An 18763-nucleotide genomic window follows, 5' to 3' on the forward strand; every position below is an offset into this window, starting at 1 on the left:
GAATAGTTTTCCCTGCCCTCTAAGCTGCCGGAATAGTTTTCCCTGCCCTCTAAGCTGCCGGAATAGTTTTCCCTGCCCTCTAAGCTGCCGGAATAGTTTTCCCTGCCCTCTAAGCTGCCGGAATAGTTTTCCCTGCCCTCTAAGCTGCCGGAATAGTTTTCCCTGCCCTCTAAGCTGCCGGAATAGTTTTCCTGCCCTCTAAGCTGCCGGAATAGTTTCCCTGCCTCTAAGCTGCCGGAATAGTTTTCCCTGCCTCTAAGCTGCCGGAATAGTTTTCCCTGCCCTCTAAGCTGCCGGAATAGTTCCCTGCCCTCTAAGCTGCGAATAGTTTCCCTGCCCTCTAAGCTGCCGGAATAGTTTTCCCTGCCCTCTAAGCTGCCGGAATAGTTTTCCCTGCCCTCTAAGCTGCCGGAATAGTTTTCCCTGCCCTCTAAGCTGCCGGAATAGTTTTCCCTGCCCTCTAAGCTGCCGGAATAGTTTTCCCTGCCCCTAAGCTGCCGGAATAGTTTTCCCTGCCCTCTAACGCCGGAAATAGTTTTCCCTGCCCTCTAGCTGCGGAATAGTTTTCCCTGCCCTCTAAGCTCCGGAATAGTTTTCCCTGCCGCTCAGCTCCGAATAAATTTTCCTGGCCTCTAAGCGCCGGGTCCCTGCCTCTAAGCGCGCCGGAATATTGGTCCCCCTGCCCACAACTGGAATAGTTTTCCGCCGCCAGTGCGAATAGTCCCCGGCCCTCTAGCGCCGATAGTTCCCTGCCCTCTAGCTGGACAGTTTCCTGCCCTTGCTGCCGGTGTTTACCCCTGCCCTCTAAGCTGCCGGAAAGTTTTTCCTGCCTCTAACTGCCTGCTTGTCGCTGCCCCGCTGCCGGAAGTTTTCCCCGCCCTCTAGCTGCCGAATAGTTTTCCCTGCCCTCTAGCTGCCGGAATAGTTGTCTTCCTGCCTCTAAGCTGGGAAAAGTTTTCCTGCCCTCTAAGCTGCCGGAATAGTTTTCCCTGCCCTCTAAGCTGCCGGAATAGTTTTCCCTGCCTCTAAGCTGCCGGAATAGTTTTCCCTGCCCTCTAAGCTGCCGGAATAGTTTTTCCCTGCCCTCTAAGCTGCCGGAATAGTTTTCCCTGCCCTCTAAGCTGCCGGAATAGTTTTCCCTGCCCTCTAAGCTGCCGGAATAGTTTTCCCTGCCCTCTAGCTGCCGGAATAGTTTTTGCCCTCTAGCGCGGTATTCTGCCCAAGCTGCCGGAATAGTTTTCCCTGCCCTCTAAGCTGCCGGAATAGTTTTCCCTGCCCTCTAAGCTGCCGGAATAGTTTTCCCTGCCCTCTAAGCTGCCGGAATAGTTTTCCCTGCCCTCTAAGCTGCCGGAATAGTTTTCCCTGCCCTCTTAGCTGCCGGAATAGTTTTTCCTTGCCCTCCCAAGCTGCTGGAATAGTTTTCCCTGCCCTCCCACCTACCGAAAAAGTTTTCCCTGCTCACCTAGCTGGCGGAATAGTTTTCCCTGCCCTCTTACCTACCGAAAAAGTTTTCCCTGTTCTTCCAGCTGCCGGCTCAAAACGCGTTTAGAGTTTTTGGCCACCAGCGACGGTCTTCTGGCCCACTGTGCGGCTGGACGGGGGCGTGGGCGCAGAGGTCCATTGGTCCAGCGGATCGGACACGCCACACTGGTCCATTGTGTCCGCGGGACGCAGTGTGTCACTTTGTAGGTCGCGCCCCGCCCCGCCCCGCCCCGCCCCGCCCCGCCATTCTCTCTGACAGGTACGCCCTTGCGGGCCCTTTTTTAACCCCTCCGGCCTCGGGCTCCAAAAAGTTTCCGGCCTCGAACGGGCCTGGCTTGGACGCGCGTCCGCGGATTTGGAATCCCGGACCGTGACGCACACTGGAAACGAATGGTCTCGCCCTGCCAGTGGTATGGCGGCGGCCTTGCGGCGTGTCCTGCTGGGGCTTATGGACAGCGTCTCCTCCCTGGCGTGTGTAGTGCAGCCCGGATAATGAAACTTGTTTTGTGTTTCAGGTAATGGCGCCTTGCTGCTGGCCCGACGGAAGGAGCTGCTTGGCGATCGCACGCGAGGCAACGCGGTTCGAACCTCCACTCCTTTATTTTTGCTCACTCTTTAATTTGGCTCGCTATTAAATCTCGAAGGCGGGGCCCGCTCTGACAATTACACAGGACCAAACGTCGGAAATTCACCTTTGAATACTCTGCGGGTCCGACGAACACAGGGGGTTTTAGAAACTCGTGGAACCGCGGCCGGCAGGTGTGCCAATGCCTGCACAATGCAAGAGGCCGGAAAGCCATCCCGGTCGCATTTCGGGCCGGTGTGTTGGCACTGCCGGAGACTGCAGCCCCATTGTCCTGCGGTTCGGTTCGGTTTTGGTATCGGTCGGGGGCTCTCACGACCGCGGGGCCGCGGAGCCGCGCAGCCACGGCGCAGCGGGACCTGCAATACGTCAATCTGATCCCAGTGACGTGGCCGCCGGGACGGACGGATCGGAACAACGGGGGCCGCGGTTAGTTGGGGGGCTTGTTGCCCTGTGCCCTGTTGTTTGCACTGCCTGACTGATGCCACACTGGGACCACGGCAGGACTTCCACCACACTGCAACGACTGCAGAGATGCTCGCCTTTCCCGCGGGCACTCTGGGTGTGTCTGGCTGCACACTGATTCCGAGAGTCTGTCTGTCTCTCTCATGGGACGCCCCTTGAGTGCGAGCGAGACAGGGCGGCGAAAACGACTCTCGGAATGAGTCTGCTGGCCGGCCGGGTCGGCGCAACGGCACTGCACTGCACTGCCCGCGAGTCGCTCGCGAGTCTGCGCGACCGGAGCGGCCAGGCCTCGGGCCAGGCGGCGCGCCGCTGTCCTGTCAGATCGCCGGCCGGCCGCAGAAAGGCGTATCTGGCTGCTTTCTCTCTCTCTCTCTCTCTCTCTCTCTCTCTCTCTCTCTCTCTCTCTCTCTCTCTCTCTCTCTCTCTCTCTCTCTCTCTCTCTCTCTCTCTCTCTCTCTCTCTCTCTCTCTCTCTCTTCTTTCGCTCTGTGTGTGTTCTTGTTTCGGGCTCGATATTGGAGGGACGGGTCGGTCGACCGCTCCACGCCTGGGTGTATTGATAGCCCAGGTCGGGGAAACGGTTGAAACCCTCACCGACAGGTGTCTTTCACTCCCTGACGTTGCTAGACACACTCACACGGACTCAAACGTAGGTAGACCCTCACTGACGTTACTAGACACACACAGAGTCGTAGCCAGACACTCACTGAGACGTGGCTACACTCACACAGACGTGGCTAGACACACAGAGTCGTAGCCTGACACTCACTGAGACGTGGCTTCACTCACACAGACGAAGCCAGACACTCACAGACGTGGCCAGACACTCACAGACGTGGCCAGACACTCACACAAAAGCAGCCATTCCGCACGTGTAGGCACGTGTTGGTTGGCGGCTTGCACAGGTGGCGGTGGCGCGGAATTTTTCCTCGGCCGGGAAAGACGTCGTGTACGTCCGATGGGGACGACGCGGTGTGTGCGACTCGCGGAACGCAGTCGTGCGTCATGTATTTGCGCTCGTACGATTCCACACCGCCTCGTCGCACACGTCGCACTTACTACGTCGTCGTGGTGGGCGACTCGAACGACTTCGAGGAGTCGTCTGGGGTCTCTGTCTACCTTCTCTCTTTCGCCCTGTGAGTACCGCGTTGGAGCAAGACCGCTGGACTGGAAAAGATGGAACACACACACACACACACACACACACACACACACACACACACACACACACACACGTGGTCGGTGTAAAAGTGCGAAGAGTGGGTGCTGTTCGCCTTTCTCGGCAGGCTGCGGGGCAGGCTGCACACTGTGGGCTGCTGCACCACTGCAGTGCTTGTGGTGCATTTCAAGTGCCGCATCTGGGTGCACTTACTGCTCCCATTCCGCGTGGCTGCACTGGGATGAGGAGGAGGCTTGATGAAAAGTCCGGAGAGAGAGAGAGAGAGAGAGAGAGAGAGAGAGAGAGAGAGAGAGAGAGAGAGAGAGAGAGAGAGAGAGAGAGAGAGAAAGGCCTGCACTGCACTGGCATTGTCGGGTGTCCGCCAAAACCTGTATCTCACGCGCAGGCTGCCTGCTTGGCCGCGCTGCCGCGAGGGAAGAGGGAAAAGTTCCCCCCGAATAATTAAAAAATTTCTGTCGGCAAACGATGGGAGTCCTGCCGCGTCCGATGCTCACGCTGATAGGCGAGTCTTTTTCGTCTGGACCGAGTCCCGCGCGCGCGTCTTTGGCTTGGCGACTCTGTCGGAAAAATTCTAAAAAAGGTTCTTTGCAGGAGATGATGGCCACGAGGGCTGACTAATGTGTTTCGGACGGTGGCCTGTCCAGTGGGCCGGCCGGCCGGCCTGGTTGGTCTAGCCTCGGTCCGTGTTTCGAGGAGCTGTAGTCTCTCCTGAGTGAAACCGGAACGGTTCGATCTGCGATTCTGCGGCGCTGCCCGCTGTGCCCCCCCCCTCCCTCCCTCGGTGGCGCCCCGCTGCATTGCTGGGCCTTCTTTGCATTACCTCCGTTTCCGGCTGCTGCCCGGGTGGCTGTCCTGGCCGGCCCTACACCGCAAAGGGACTCACCGGCTGGAAAAAGGGAACGAGTTTTGGACTGGAAGTACTTAGTGCTTAGCTCTGGGCTCGGTAAACAGGACTCGAACCGAGCGTGTGACCCCGCCAATGGATTCCTCGTTCGGAGAGCAATCCATTGGTGGGGTCACACGTTCGGTGCGAGTCCATTTAGCGACTCTGGAGCTCGAAACGCGTCCGGGGTTTCGGCCGCCTGCACCGGTCCTCTGGCCCACTGTGCGACTGGGCCTTCCGTGGGCCGACTGCCCGCTTCCTCCGAACGCCGCGGCGCGTCGCTGCGTGGGAAGGTGGCGTGCTGAGAGCGATCGGCGCCGCTCAGCCTCATTCCGGACACTCCGTCTGTCTCTCTCGCACACCCGCGGGCCGGGCCGGCGGTGCGAGAGAGACGGAGGCGTCCGGCTGGCCGTAACTGCACTCTAAAAGGCGATTGCTTCCCTCATGACTGACTGGGTTTTGGGAAGAAGGACGCTTCCTGGCCGCGGCTCGCCACGCGTCGCCACGCCCCGGCCGCGTAACGCAGCGCGGCACAGCGCGGCACACTGCAGCGTGGCGCAGTGATCCCTGGCGATTGAACCGGAAGGCAAGAGAAGCAGGCAGTGCCAAGGCAGTGCAGCCTCGCAGCGTTGCGGCACGAGTGCGTCGCCAGACTTGTTTCGCGCTGCAGGCAGGCTGCGCAGTGTCGTCGCTCCGTCTCTCTCGCACTCGGCGGCCGTGGCGGTGTGAGAGAGACGGGTGCCCCGCTTTGGCTACAGCGGCGCCGGCCAGTTCATTTCCTACGTCGTTTCTCGCATTTTTTTGGGGCCGCCGTGGCGGTAGCCGTGCGTTGCATGCATGGGGGATGTGTGAGGGAAAAAGTGAGACACTTGCAGTGGAGTGGAGTGTTGCGCTCTGTGACGTCGGCAGGCCGGTACACCGTGAATCTCGCGAACCTTTTGGCCCGGCCGGCTGAAATGGCAGAAAGGTCAGCACTGGTTGACGGCCTCCTCCAAGAGAAACTGTCTAAATTTTTCTGACCACGGTGAACGGAGAGGCCTCCGGGAATGGAGTTTCCTTCCGCCGTGGGTGGCGATCTGCGATTGGCGTCCGAAAGTGCGAAATGCGGTAAGTGCGGCGCCATTTGGGCGCGTTGGCTCCGCTCTGCTTCGGGTCTGCTTCGGCCCCACTGCGGGCCGGCTTCGGCCCGCCCCGGAGGGGGTCGCGAAAAAGCGAAAAAGGGCGGCCCGTCCTTTGGGCCCCGCGAAGCCCTTCGGGTCCTTTCGCTTTCGCAGCAGCCGTATGCAGCGGCGTCACCCGGCGGAACCAACCTCTAAATGCTATAGGCTAAGGCTCCTTTCACTCGGAATGCTTCCGCACGCGGAACTGGCGGGGCGGGGCGGGGCGCCAGCCGAGGCGGCGGAAAGGTTATTTGGCACGGCCGCCTAATTGCCGTTCCACATTTAGTTATTTAATTGGGAGGGCTGTGTGCAGTGGCGTGCACCACACGCGTCGCTCTGTCTCTCTCGCACTCGCGGCGCGTCCCGCATCGGCAGTGCGAGAGAGTGAGACAGAGAACCGGATGAGACGAATTGACTCGCGCTTTTCGGCGACTCATCGTGATATGTCTCTGTGGAAGCCGCTCCAGGAAGACGGCGAGACGCGCTTCGCTCTGTCTCTCTCGCACCCGCGTGGAACGACCCTCGAGTGCGAGAGAGACAGAGCGACGGAAAGGACTCTCGGAATGGAGCGCCGAGCCCTTAATGGTAATGCGAGGCAGGCCGTCCTGCCGAGCGGGGCTGCCTTGCGGCCTGGCCTACCCGGCAGTTCGCAGGGGCTCCGGTGGCTATCCCTCTCGCGCACCCAAGTGATGTCGGTGGTCGTATCTCGAGAACAGCACACAGCACGCTCAACTAAACGAGGTTTTTCTATAAAAAAAGAGAGATATCAGAAATTAATTTAGAATTTTCTTTGTTCTAAACATAAAGCGTCTATATAACGCTCGGCGCTAACGAGTTCCATTCACTTTTTGAAGTGCTTTTTTTTGCTGAGTTGGCACCTTTTTGCCGAGAGCGTGAGTGCGCGTCTGTTTGGCTGATCCGGCCTAGAGCGTCAATTAAAATTTTGAGGCAACGCGGTGGCGTGCAGCGCGCGGCGCCAACGAGACTTTCTCCCTCGGACCAGCCGGCCGTGATTTTGATTCGTTTCTTTGCTTTGCCGGTGTGTTTTTTTGTTCGTTCGTTGTTTTTTTTTGTTTCAACAAATGTAGTGAAGTGTGCTGGTTGGCGGTGTGGGCTCGACTGCACGCCGCGCCGCGCGGCCTGGCGGCTTGAACTCGGCCGTGAGGCGGGGCGGGGCGGGGCGGGGCGGGGCGGGGCTGCTCCAGCTGGCCGCACCGCAGCACGCCGCCGCCGCCACCGCTGACCTTAGTGTCCAGTATCACTCAAAGTCCCACAGTCTGCTCCTCAGGGTCGGAGGTTGGCGGAGTGGAGGGGGAAGGCGATGACAAGCGGACGGGGGTTGGACTCCTGGAAAGCGCAAACCTCCTCGCCGAATTGCCTCATCAGACCTGGTGGGTGACCTTGAAGCCTTGTTTCGCAATCATGACTAACCGTCGGTCGGCAGAGCACGCGCCTTGGCTTCTTGCACTTGCAGAGCATCTTCTAATCGACTTGTGTTTTTATAGTGTCTTGATTGCGCAATTATTGTCCAGTGACACGTTTGATCGATGCGTCTGAGACAAGTTCCTAAACAAGGTGCAAAAAAAAGTGTCGGCAGCGGGAGTCGAACCCGGGTCCGTCTGGACCGCGGGTCGTGCCTTGCGGCGTCCTCGACGGTCCTCGCCGGCCGGACTTACGCGATCTCATTCATTATGGACTCCACTTTTCCTTGGACGCCTTGCCGGCGAGCTTGCCGGCCTCCTGGCTATCCGTTAGTTCTTATGTGGGTCGGCCTCTGGCTGGCTGGCTGGCTGGCTGGCCGGCTGGGTCTGCGCGGGCCGGTCGCCAGCTTCGCCAGGCTAGCCGCGACTTGGCCGGCCGGCCAGCCACGCCCTCGCCAACGCGTTTAAAATTGGCGCCACGCGCTGGGCTGGAACCGTGTTGGTTTTTCGAGTTAGTGTGCGTGCCCTGGGATATTTCCAGTGCTTTTTGGTGGTGTTTTTGTGAAACAACTCTAGGAATCAGTAGACCTGCTGGCGAGTGCATCGCCGACCAACCTCTGCCTTCGCTCTGCCCACGTAATGGCCTGTCCACGCCTTTTTCAAACTCCCGACGAGCCTTTCAGAACCACAAACTAGTTCTGGAGAAACGTTTTTTTTTAAAACGTTTGTTTTGCTGATAAAACTTAATAAAAGCAGCGCGCAGACGGGAGTTGGGCGTCGGCGAGGAAAGGCCGTGGGTCTCATTTAGCGCGGCTGTGACGAGCTTCGCCTTCAAAGCCTCACTGGAAGAGCAGAGAGGAAAGGAAACTGGAACAAAGCTGGCTTATTGTCCTTGACACGCCGTGATAAGGGCTGATAGTGACTTGAATGCCTGTTCCACTTTTCAAACTTTTTTTTTTTAAATCAAGCAAGTTGGTAAAAACTGGCTAAAAATTAAATCACCATTAACTTTAATTTTTTGATGGAAACGAATGATGAATTTCTGTTAAAAATTTCTATGAACACTTTCTACGATCTGTGTGTTGTATTATCCAGCCTCGTCGCGAAAACAAATTAAATCTCGGGTCGTGCATGGCTGGCTGGATGCCTGCCTGCCACCCACCACGCGCAGAATGGAGACGTCCGACTGTAATGGCTCCACGACTGTGGCGCCCCTTTCGACATGATCCACTTAGCCGAATGCCGTGGCTCGACTCTCGGCCCGGCTCGGCTCCTCGCTTCGGCTGGCATCGGAGCTCCCCGATTGGGCTGCTCTAGTCCACTGCAAGGATTGCGTTATGAGCCCTCGCGGCGAATCCAAACCATGGCACGGAATGCGTAGGTTTTATCCAGCGACGCGAGCGTCAATTACGCGCGTGGATTATCTTACGCGTGCCGAATCAGGATATACTGTTAAAGTTGGCCGAACTTCGACTTCTTGTGTCGTAATTTTTTTGGGGGCAAAGGACCAGTGCATGGAATGGTGATAAATAGTTGTCAAATAGTCCTGTCTGTGGATAATCTTTTTTATTATTTTACTGCAGTCCGTTGCTCACCCCCCCCTCTCTGAAACAAAAGTGGATTGAATGAAGAGTGTCGGAGGGGGAGGGAGGCATCACCACAACCGCGGTGTCTAGGCCGCGTGCTGCTGCAAAATAGTGTCACGTTTTCCATCACGCAAACAGGCGGCGCGCGTGCGCGGGGAGGGCCGGGGCGGCCTAGAGCAATAATTGCACCCTTTCATTCAGTGTGTGTGTGAGTGTAGACAACGTGCTGCGATGCGCGCGCGCGCTGGAAAAAAGGCGGCAATTAACGGAGAAAGCAGATCTGTTGTGTGTTTGTACACGTAGTTCGAGTGTCGCTCTTGTCTTGCTCCCTGACTTCTCGGTGGTTCAAATGTGCTGGGGCCTGGTACCTCCTGTGGTATACTCGCCAGCTCGACAACTCCTCGGGAGTTGGTTTAGCAGTTCTTTCCGCGTCGGGTCCGCGCGGTCCGCACCACGGTGCTAAGAGGCTGACGGCAGTTTCAAAATGCGTGCTAACACGTCGATGAGCGAGCGGTCGGCGTCACCGTGTCCTCGACGGGCTGGGTCTCCTCGCCCTGACCTGACGACATGCCCAATTCCAACAGCCGTAACCCTCCTCTAAGCAATCCTTAGGTACCTGGTACCGGTGACAAGATGGCGAAATGGGCCATTCAAGTTGTAAAATTTAGTGTTCAATTCATCACATGGCTCAATCAACTCGAATTTAGCTCCTGGCTTTCTGGTGGTTACGTTGTGTGCTTAAGTCCTTGCCCCTTAAATGAGTATATACTATGTTCCTGATCTCTGGGAGAGTATCGCAACGGCAACCCAGTCATACCTTTCCGACCTCATCTGGATCGCACTGAAGCCGGATCGTGACAGTGTTGGGCAATCGGCTCGTCGGTCATCGCGCTGCCGAAATGCCCGGCTCATCTGGGAGGCGTTGTCAGGCTCCATTCAGCGACTCTGGCGATCAATCAGTCGGCGATACACTCGGCGATGGAGAGGCCAGAACCACAGCCAGCCTTGGCGGCTTGCCTTGCTTGCGCCAGGCTGTCCGGAAGCACTTCCACGTGGCGTACTCCTTGTATGACGACGTTCCTTATACATTCTCTGCCGAGCAGGGGAAGGAAGCCTCTCCGCGAACCTGGCGGCGAATTCGGCGTGCCTCGGCGTGTGTGGGAACCAGTATTGTCGATCATGGGAACGGCCGGCTAGGCCGGAATGCGAGATGCGTATCTGAAATTAGCCTCAATTGTCTCGGTTTTCGGGGTGTGCTGCTACGGACGCGCCGCACAGCCGCACTCCAAATAGAAAGCCACGAAGAGAAACACATTTCTTGAAACAAGAAAACTTGGAAAACGGATAATCTATTTCATGGTGAAGTAAATTATCCTTGTTTCAAGGAAATCTGGTTTATTCCAAGCAAATTTGCCTTAGTGCAAGTAAATTTTTTGCGAAGTCAGTTTCATTTTTCATGCGAGATACGAATTGAATAACCTATTGCACAGAGTTGGTAAGTTTGATAAGTTATCCTTACGGTTGGTGCACACGAAAACAATGTCTCGTGGGACGAAATTATCCTGTCGCTTTTAGCGCGTGCACGCCACCTCGACAGTGGAGCCATCTTGAGGCTCTTCGTGTTGGCTGGCCTGGGAGCAGGCAGTGGCTTGGCTTTGCTTTGCCAGGTTCTCGGGCCAACTGTCACTTGGCTCCAAAAGTGCAGGCTGCCCGGCGGCGCCATGCCGGCACGGCGGCTGAATTTCAAGTGGCGCAAGCACCTCGAAATGAGGGCCAAACAGTTTCTCCTTCAACGGCCGCCTTTCCAGTCAAACTGGGCTTTGGGCCCCAGAACCGGTCTGTTCAATATGAAATCACCGACTTGGGGTTCAGTTTGTTGGAAGTTTTTTCGCACTGCGTTGCATGCCTCTGCAGTCGACTCTGATGACGGTGAGAGGGAGACAGGCGCTCTGCAACTTGCATTGCAGTCAACGTGTCAATTTGAGGCTCGCTTTGAGCCCCGCGGTACGCACTGCAGTCGCTCTTAGACTCATTCCCTCGCCTCCAGAGTCACTGCCTTACGCCTGCTCTGCTTATCGGCTCAGTTCCGGCCAGCCGCGCGGCCTCGTAGTACGTATCTCGCAGCCTGCCGAGCAAGCTGGCCCGTTCGCGAAATCGCAAGAGCTTCCAGTGGATGGAATCAGGATGTCCTACTGCTTGTAAACAAGCGTGTTCAACAATTTAACAATCGTATATTCAATGACCGCTGCTATCCGCAAATACCCAGTACGTGATGCATTCGTGAAAGAATCCCCGGAGACTTGAACGCAGGGCACTGGACTGCTTGCTGCCTTCGAAGAGAAATTGGTTTTAATCTGACGGTTGGAAAGGAGGCCTTGTTTGTGGCCGAGACGTGTACTGACGGAATGCGTGCACGAGTTGCAGGAGTCGAAGGGCTGGCCTGCGTGGCTGGGCCGGCCGCAGGTAGGGCTACGCCACGCCAGGCCCGCATGCCGCGAAGCGTCATCTGTTCTCGACGCGGCCCTACTCTGTCGGGAACAACGGCGACTTTGACGAACACCGCGCCCGAGGCGCGAAGGGAGGCTGGGATGCGTTTCTAGCCTATTCTATTGGTCGGGCTGCATGTCGTGGCTGCTCTGCCGCAGCCAGGCACCCTGGCCGGCAGGAAGAACCGGTTCCCCTGGGACTGCCCCCCCCCTCTTCCCCTGGCGGTGGCGGCCTTCCTCGCGGCCTTCCAATACATTCGCAGCCGTTTCTGACGTCGACACTGCCGGAGACTCCGGTAACTGGGTGGCCGCGGGCCGAAGCAGTAGAGTCCGGTTTGGTCGCTCTGTCTCTGTCGCACCTGTACGGGACGCCCCCTGAGTGCGAGGGAGACGGAGCGACGACTCTGCAGGCAGCGCTGTTCCGCGTGGCGAGCTGCCCGATCCGCTGCTAGTGAAGTCCGTCTCCTTCCAGACTCGTGCAAGGAAGCCTCTGTTTGCCTAGCGCCTCGACGCTGCCCCTCGACACTCGTAAAAGAAAAACACTGGCCAATGACCTCTCTGTTCGCCGGCAGGTTCACAATCCGGACGTTCGACAAACTCTTTGAAAATGTTTTGTTGTTGGAGATGCCGAGCTGGATCTCATTCATGCCGCAGGTAAAATGGAACTTGATATTCTGCGACAAAGTTCGTAATTGGGCGACTGTACCGTTCCATTGCCATCTGTTGCCATACTTCGAGCTGCGGCACACCTGCTAAGTGCCGTGGCGTCGCGGCTCTGGCGGTCGCTCCTGGCAAGCACACTCTAACCAGATGAGGGTGTACTTGTAAATAACACACGCACTCCGGCAGCCGGCTGGCTGAAGTTTCTGCCATCACTGCACTGGAAATGTAGCCTAGATTATGACAAGTCCGGGCAGCTGAGTTGGGCAGCCGGTTGTGCAACCGCTGCTTGGAGAAACGGAACCGCCCTGCAAGTGGAGGCAGGCCGAGCCGAGCCATGCTGATCTCCGATTTGAAACGTAACGAGCTGCGTGCGATATACGGCCGCGCGTTTGTCATGGCGGGAACGGCTGTGCGATTTGAAACTGAAGAAGCGTACACAGCGCGTACACAGCCGGTCGCTCTGCTCACTGCATATTCACGAGGAGTGCGATCGTGCGCGAGGGCCGTGTGAGCTTTCCAATTTGGAAAGGCTACTGTGAACTTGAGACTTGCAGTCCGTGATTTCAACATTAATTCTCAGTGGAAAAACACAGCATTGTTCGGTAGAGCAGTTAACTTAGGTTAATAGAGACAATTTGAGAAACGACAGCGAGAGGACCTGCTTCACTGACGCGGAAACGTGCTCCACGTCGGATGAGTGGCTGTGTGTAATTTGCGATGTGCATTGGTTTTTGCGGCGTTCGCGGCGGTGCCTATCTGGCCCTGATCTGGAGCGGTGCAGCCCACGTCCTGATGTATGCAAACACTTTCGTTTTCTTGGCATGCTCGCCTGGGCGTGCGCGGTGCGGTGCTCGATCCACGCGATTAGCGATTTGTCCGCATCGAGGCCGCGAAAGTGGGCTTTGGGCTCCACTTTGCTCGAGTGGCACCTAACCTAAAACGCCTCTGCATTGTCTGGTAAACGAGAATGTGATGAATCAGGGTTTGAGTGGCTGGGGAAGGACAGCCCCCAAAAAACATGCAGTCAACCCGTCGCATCCATGATTCAGTTGCCAATTCCCTTCAACTGCAAAGAAATTTACATAAATTGCATACGTTGCACCAAGAATGCTGCCTCATTTGTAACGCGCGAATCCAAATGTCGCGCCATCTGGCTGATTTGTCTCCTTTACGTCACTCTCTGCGAGGAGGGTCGAGTGGGCCTGATCCTGTTGTATCGGGATGCATTACAAGAGAGAAAGAGGCTGTGTGTGTGTGTGTGTGTGTGTGTTTACGCCGTCACCGATGCGCCCACACTGAGGCCGGCCGGTCCATCGTGGCGCCCGGGAGAGAGAAAGTGACCGCCTCATCCTGCATGGCATCTCATGGCGTCCTCATGGCATATAGCATCCGGACAGGACGACGCCGCCATCGTCAGCAGGACCCAGTCGGTCGTGGCGCAAGCTTGCGTGATTTTCTGAGAGCCTGACCCTAATTTTTTGGCGGCGGGGAGACTCCGTGATGAGGGTGTGTGCACGTCACACCTAGGAAGGGGAAGGAACGCACCCAGCACGCCATCTCACTCAGACCGGCTCCTGATATTGGTTACGCGGAACCTGGATGCATTGCGTTTCGACTTCAGTTATTCGAAATTCCAAACGCGCACTGCTCTCTGAAACAGCGTCCTCGATCTTATAAGCCAATCGATGTACTGTTGAGGTACTATTTGCCATGAGTTCATATTTCATGTGGATGTTCCAGAGCACTTACATGAACGGTATAGGCTAGACCATGAATGAACCTCTGCCATCAGGAACGAAGTTGACCCGGGTCACATCCGGGAGACAAACTTTCAAAACCTAACATACTAATTCAGGCCTGGCAAAGAAAGGTGGTTTGACATTTTAAAAAAAGTATTGTGAACATGGATGCATCCATAAGCGTCCGAAAAATATTTCGGAACTAGAACAAACTAATTCTCCGTATGACTGACGGAACAGTTTGACGCTGAAAATACAAGCTACTCGATAAGATTTGAAGCGTGCAGGCGGTGTAGAGGTAGGTGCCTTTTTGGCCGTGTCGGACGAGACGAATGCCATGCCATCCATCGCACAATGGGTTGTACTTCTCGCCGGCAGGCGTCGCGGCGGGGGGCGGCGTGGGGCGCCGCTCGCGTTGTTTATTTGATTTGGGGCCGACGCCGACCGCAGCCCCGCCACGCCCCGCCACGCCCCACCTGTGCCGCCGCCGCGCTGTCCGCCGACCAGGCCGACCGCCGGCGACCCGTTGGCTGAAATGTCAACCAGGAAGACTGGCCGGGGGAAGTGGGGGGGGAGGGTCCGATGGGGACTCGACTCATCAGGCTGCGGTGGTGCGGCGGACGGACTGAGAGTCGTCGCTCTGTCTCTCTCGCACTCACGCGGCGTGCCGTATCGGCGCGAGAGAGACGGAGCGACTGACGGCTTGATGGCATTTGCGCTCCGCCAGGCTCGGCTGCCCCGCCCTGCTTTTAATGCGGACGCTTCGTCCCGGTCCGGCAGACGCCACCGTCGCGTCATCCCGCCGGGAAGTTGCTCTGATTCGACTGTAGTCGCGCGGCCCGGCCAGCACGCCGACGTGGGCGCCGAGCTGCAGGGTTGGACCGAAGGCACAGTCGGATCGGGCTAACCTGGGGTCGGCTTGCACCAGCGCCGGGCAAGCGTGCGGTGCGTCAGAACGCGTCAGAACGGCACACGTCATCTGACAAACTCGTTGCTCGCGAGGAGCCTTGGATTTTTTCGCCTCTTCTGTGTCTGTGTGTGTGTGTGGAGCCCGCGCGCGCGCGCTACTGGGATGACACCGAGCTTGAGCAGCGCGGCAGCGAGCAAACGCTTTAGCCGTTGGGCAAGACACCCGCCCAGCCGCCGGCGCGCAGTGCGCAGTGCAGACTGCTCCAGCCCTGTCTGTCTCACTCTGTGTGTGTGTGCATGCATGCATCTGTGTGCGTGCGCGCGTACTCCCCCATTGTGGAATGGCCTTCCCTTTATCATCTGTCGGCTCGGTGTCCGAGTGTGCGACGCGGCATTAATTAGCTGGCCACGTGTGTGTGTGTGTGCGTGCGTGCGCTCAGCGTGTCCCAAAGCGCGTGCCGCGGGCGTGACTGCAGTCGACAGTGACTCCAGGGTGGCCACCGACCGGGAAACCGGGAAAAACCCGGGAAAATAAAATCTCCTTGAAAAACGGGAAAAAAACCCGGGGAAATTTTATATTGAAACCGGGAAAAAGGCGAAAAAGCCCTGCGCTGCCTGTAGGTCAATTTCTTTTGAAGGTTCATCGTAGGGCGGTGCCGCAGCAAGGGGTACTCAACTCAAGATAATCATTGCACGTCTAGCTGGTTTAAACAGTGAAAAAATCAACATCATCCAATGAAATGACAATCATATTTTTGGGGATTCAATCACTTTTTGACCATTTTTGCGAGACCCTGCTCCCAAACTATCAGCGGTCAAAGCCTTCCCCAGGCGGGCCACGAAAGAGTAGGGTCCTCAGAATAGTAAGGCGTCGGAGGCCTTTGACCGCAACTAAATTAGATGCTGACCGCTCAAAATCAGCAAAATCGGTGATTTTCTGAAATTTATTCACTGTTTGACCATTTTTGCAAGACCACCGCTCCCAAAAATATCAGCGGTCCAAAACCTTCCCCAGGCGGGCCATGAAAGAGTAGGGTCTTTAGAATATAAAGGGGTCGAGGGAGGCCTTTGACCGCAACTAAATTGGATGCATTTACCGCTCAAAGTCAGCAAAAAAAGGGGGATTTTTTGAAATTCATTCACTGTTTGACCAGTTTTGCAAGACCACTGCTCCCAAACTATCAGCGGTCAAAGCCTTCCCTAGGCGGGGCCCTGAAAAAGTAGGGTCTTTAGAATATAAGGCGTCGAGGGAGGCCCTTTTACCGCAACTAAATTGGATGCAGTGACCGCTCAAAGTCAGCAAAATCGGTGATTTTCTGAAATTCATTCACTGTTTTTACCATTTTTGGGAAGACCACTGCTCCCAAACTATCAGCGGTCAAAGCCTTCCCGAGGGGGTACATGAAAAAGGGGTCTTTAGAATAGTAAGGGGTCGAGGGAGGGCCCTTTGCCCGCAACTAAATTGGATGCAGTGACCACTCAAAGTCAGAAAAAACGGTGATTTTCTGAAATTTATTCACTGTTTGACCTTTTTGCAAGACCACTGCCCCCAAACTATCAGCGTCAAACCTTTCCCCAGGCGCTGCCGCGCCCTGAAAAAGCGCCTTTGAACCACTAAAATAACCAAAAAAAGCCTTAATTTTGCCCGGGGAATAGGGGGAAAAAAACCGGGGAAATTTTCATTTTTGGAATTGAGTGGCCACCCGGGACTCGCGCGTCGTTTGGAACCCTACTCGATTTGTGGGAGCCGTCGGTGGAAACTGGTTCTCTTCGTTCTAGTGCGGTACTGTCGTCCTCCCTGATGGGCGGAGACGGATTAAATTGTCTGATCCTTCTCAGTGCACACACACACACTCACACTCAAACAAGCGCACTGCTTAGTTTCTTTTTTTTTCAAAGGAAAGGGGCGCTTGCTGTGCGACTTCGCGGCCAGAGTCCAACCCCAAGTGAGAGGGCTTAGTTCCATGGTGGTTTGCGCTGGCCGCGCTCTCTCGTTATCAGCGATCCCCGGCGGGTTGGCCCGAGTCTTCGTCTTGGTGACGCCGGCCCGAGTCTCGGTTCTAGCCCCCCCCCCCCCTTTCCCCCGCCGCATGCGTGCCGCGATACGCAATTTGCAGCTCGTGAACGAGATCCGGCCGAACGATAGCCGCGGCGAGAAGCTTTGTGCTCTTCGCGGTGCCTCGCGCTTCGCGGTGGGAAGTTGCCTAATCCGCCGCGTGGCGCGCTGCGGGCAGGCCGGGGCAGGCCGGGGGCCGCGGACTCGTTCCGTCTCTCTCGCACTCGTGGGGCGGCCCGTGGAGGCGCGAGAGAGACAGCCTCTCGGAATGAAGGGCCGGCACCGCCGCGCACCGCGTCCGACGTCCGACACGGCCGAACCGAACGGCGGGCCGGCCAAGCACCGCCTTGTCGTTTTGCTCGCACTGTCGTCGTTTTGGGTGCAGTGGCACCGTTACGGAAACGGGTTGGCCCTCTGCAGACTGAGAGTCGTCTTCGTCGCCCTGCCTCTCTCGCACCTGTACGGGACGCCCCATGAGTGCGAGAGAGACAGCGCGACGGTATCAGTCCGCTGCAGGCCCTTGCCGCCAACAGGGAGGATGGGTTGCGACGCGTTGCTTTCGATGGCGTGTGTGTGGTGTGTGTGTGTGTGGGTTGTGCGGGGTCCTTCACCCGCGTTCAAGTCTCCAATGGGAGTTTCCGCGTAGCGCGTTCATTTTTTCCCCTCAACTACACGCACACATTCACTCACTCTCCTCTCGCTTTTGTTATGAGAAGACCAACACTATGAATTCACACACACAGACACACACACACTCTGACGCTGACGATTTGGTATTCCTCTCCCGTAATTTAAAACAGACTCGCACTTGCACTTGAGGTCGGCGGTGTCGTGCCATCCGCTGGCTGCGTTCGGCACGAAGGGGTTGGGTTAGCTCACGTTGTGCTAGGTTAGGTTAGGCTAGTTCGAGTTGTTCGGAGTCCTGACGGCGTGCTTGTGGTGTTGCAGGATGGGCCGTCTGGTGCGTCGCTGCCTGGCGGTGCTGCTGGTGTGGGGCCTGCTGGTGCTGGCCGTGCTGCAGCTGCGCGAGGGCCACGTGGACACGCACACGAGCGACCCCCGCAGCCGGCTGCTGCTGATGAAGGCCGTGGCGAGCACGCCGCACACGGAGAACGCGGCCAACGCGGCGGCCAGCTCGTCGTCCACCACCACGTCGCCGACGCCGCCCCTCGAGTCGCTGCTGGTGGCGGAGCCCTTCGTCGACAAGAACGGCAGCAACCGGACGCAGGCCGAGGCGGAGGCCGAGGTGGCCCGCACCCTGCCGCGCGTGCCCGTCGACTTCTGGCTCAAGAACAAGAACAGGCCCATGTTCTACAAGAACGAGAGCTGCGCCAAGATGCCGTCCATCTTCGAGCTGGAGTTCAACAACGTGTACTGGCAGACGATGCACACCACCAACGGCACCTTCCAGCTGTACGGCGCGTACTACGACGTGCGCCGCTTCAGCCGCATCGGCCCCGCCGTCCGCATCCTGGGCATGATCAACCGCATCGAGCCCACCGTCAAGACGTACTGCCAGTTCTGGTTCGACGCCCAGAAGGAGCCCGTGCTGGTCAAGACCATGGAGTACAAGTACATCTGGTACAAGAAGTGGGGCAACTACAAGCAGGGCATCTACCAGCCCTACCTCATCGCCTGCCAGATCCCCAAGACGCACCACGCCAAGGTGCCCGTGTCCGTGTCCATGGTGGAGAAGCCCTGTGACACGGCCACCAACCACCTGCGCGTGCTGTACGACCGGCCCGCCAAGAAGAAGGGCTTCGCCGTGTGCGTCAAGGGGCTGGACTTCCTGCACGAGGACCTGTCCGTGCGCCTCGTCGAGTGGATCGAGCTGCTGGGCATCCTGGGCGCCGAGAAGGTCTTCTTCTACGAGCTGCAGGTGAGTGTCGCGCGGCCTCGAGCTTACGGTGGGCCAGCAGACCAGTGCAGGCGGCCAAAATTCCAGACGCGTTTTGAGCTCCAGAGTCGCTAAACGGGACTCGAACCGAACGTGTGACCCCACCAATGGATTGCTCTCCGAACGAGGAATCCATTGGTGGGGTCACACGTTCGGTTCGAGTCCCATTTAGCGACTCTGGAGCTCAAAACGCGCCTAGAATCTCAACCGCCTCCACCGGTGTGCTGGCCCACTGCAGTGTGTGTCCTCGTGCT

At 57.3% G+C, this 18763-nt stretch overlaps 1 protein-coding gene across 1 annotated transcript in view; it reads left to right on the forward strand.

Annotated features, from left to right (window-relative positions):
• The window catches only part of LOC117639457, a 36272-nt gene that overhangs the window by 14118 nt on the left and 3391 nt on the right, over positions 1-18763 (forward strand). The window contains exon 2 of the mRNA XM_034375128.1: positions 17561-18491. Within this exon, the coding sequence (XP_034231019.1) occupies positions 17562-18491 (930 nt within the window). The 5' untranslated portion in view covers position 17561. The remainder of the gene's footprint in view (positions 1-17560; positions 18492-18763) is intronic.

Source organism: Thrips palmi, unplaced genomic scaffold (assembly GCF_012932325.1).
Source record: "Thrips palmi isolate BJ-2018 unplaced genomic scaffold, TpBJ-2018v1 HiC_scaffold_11, whole genome shotgun sequence".
NCBI classification, from domain to species: Eukaryota; Metazoa; Arthropoda; class Insecta; order Thysanoptera; family Thripidae; genus Thrips; species Thrips palmi.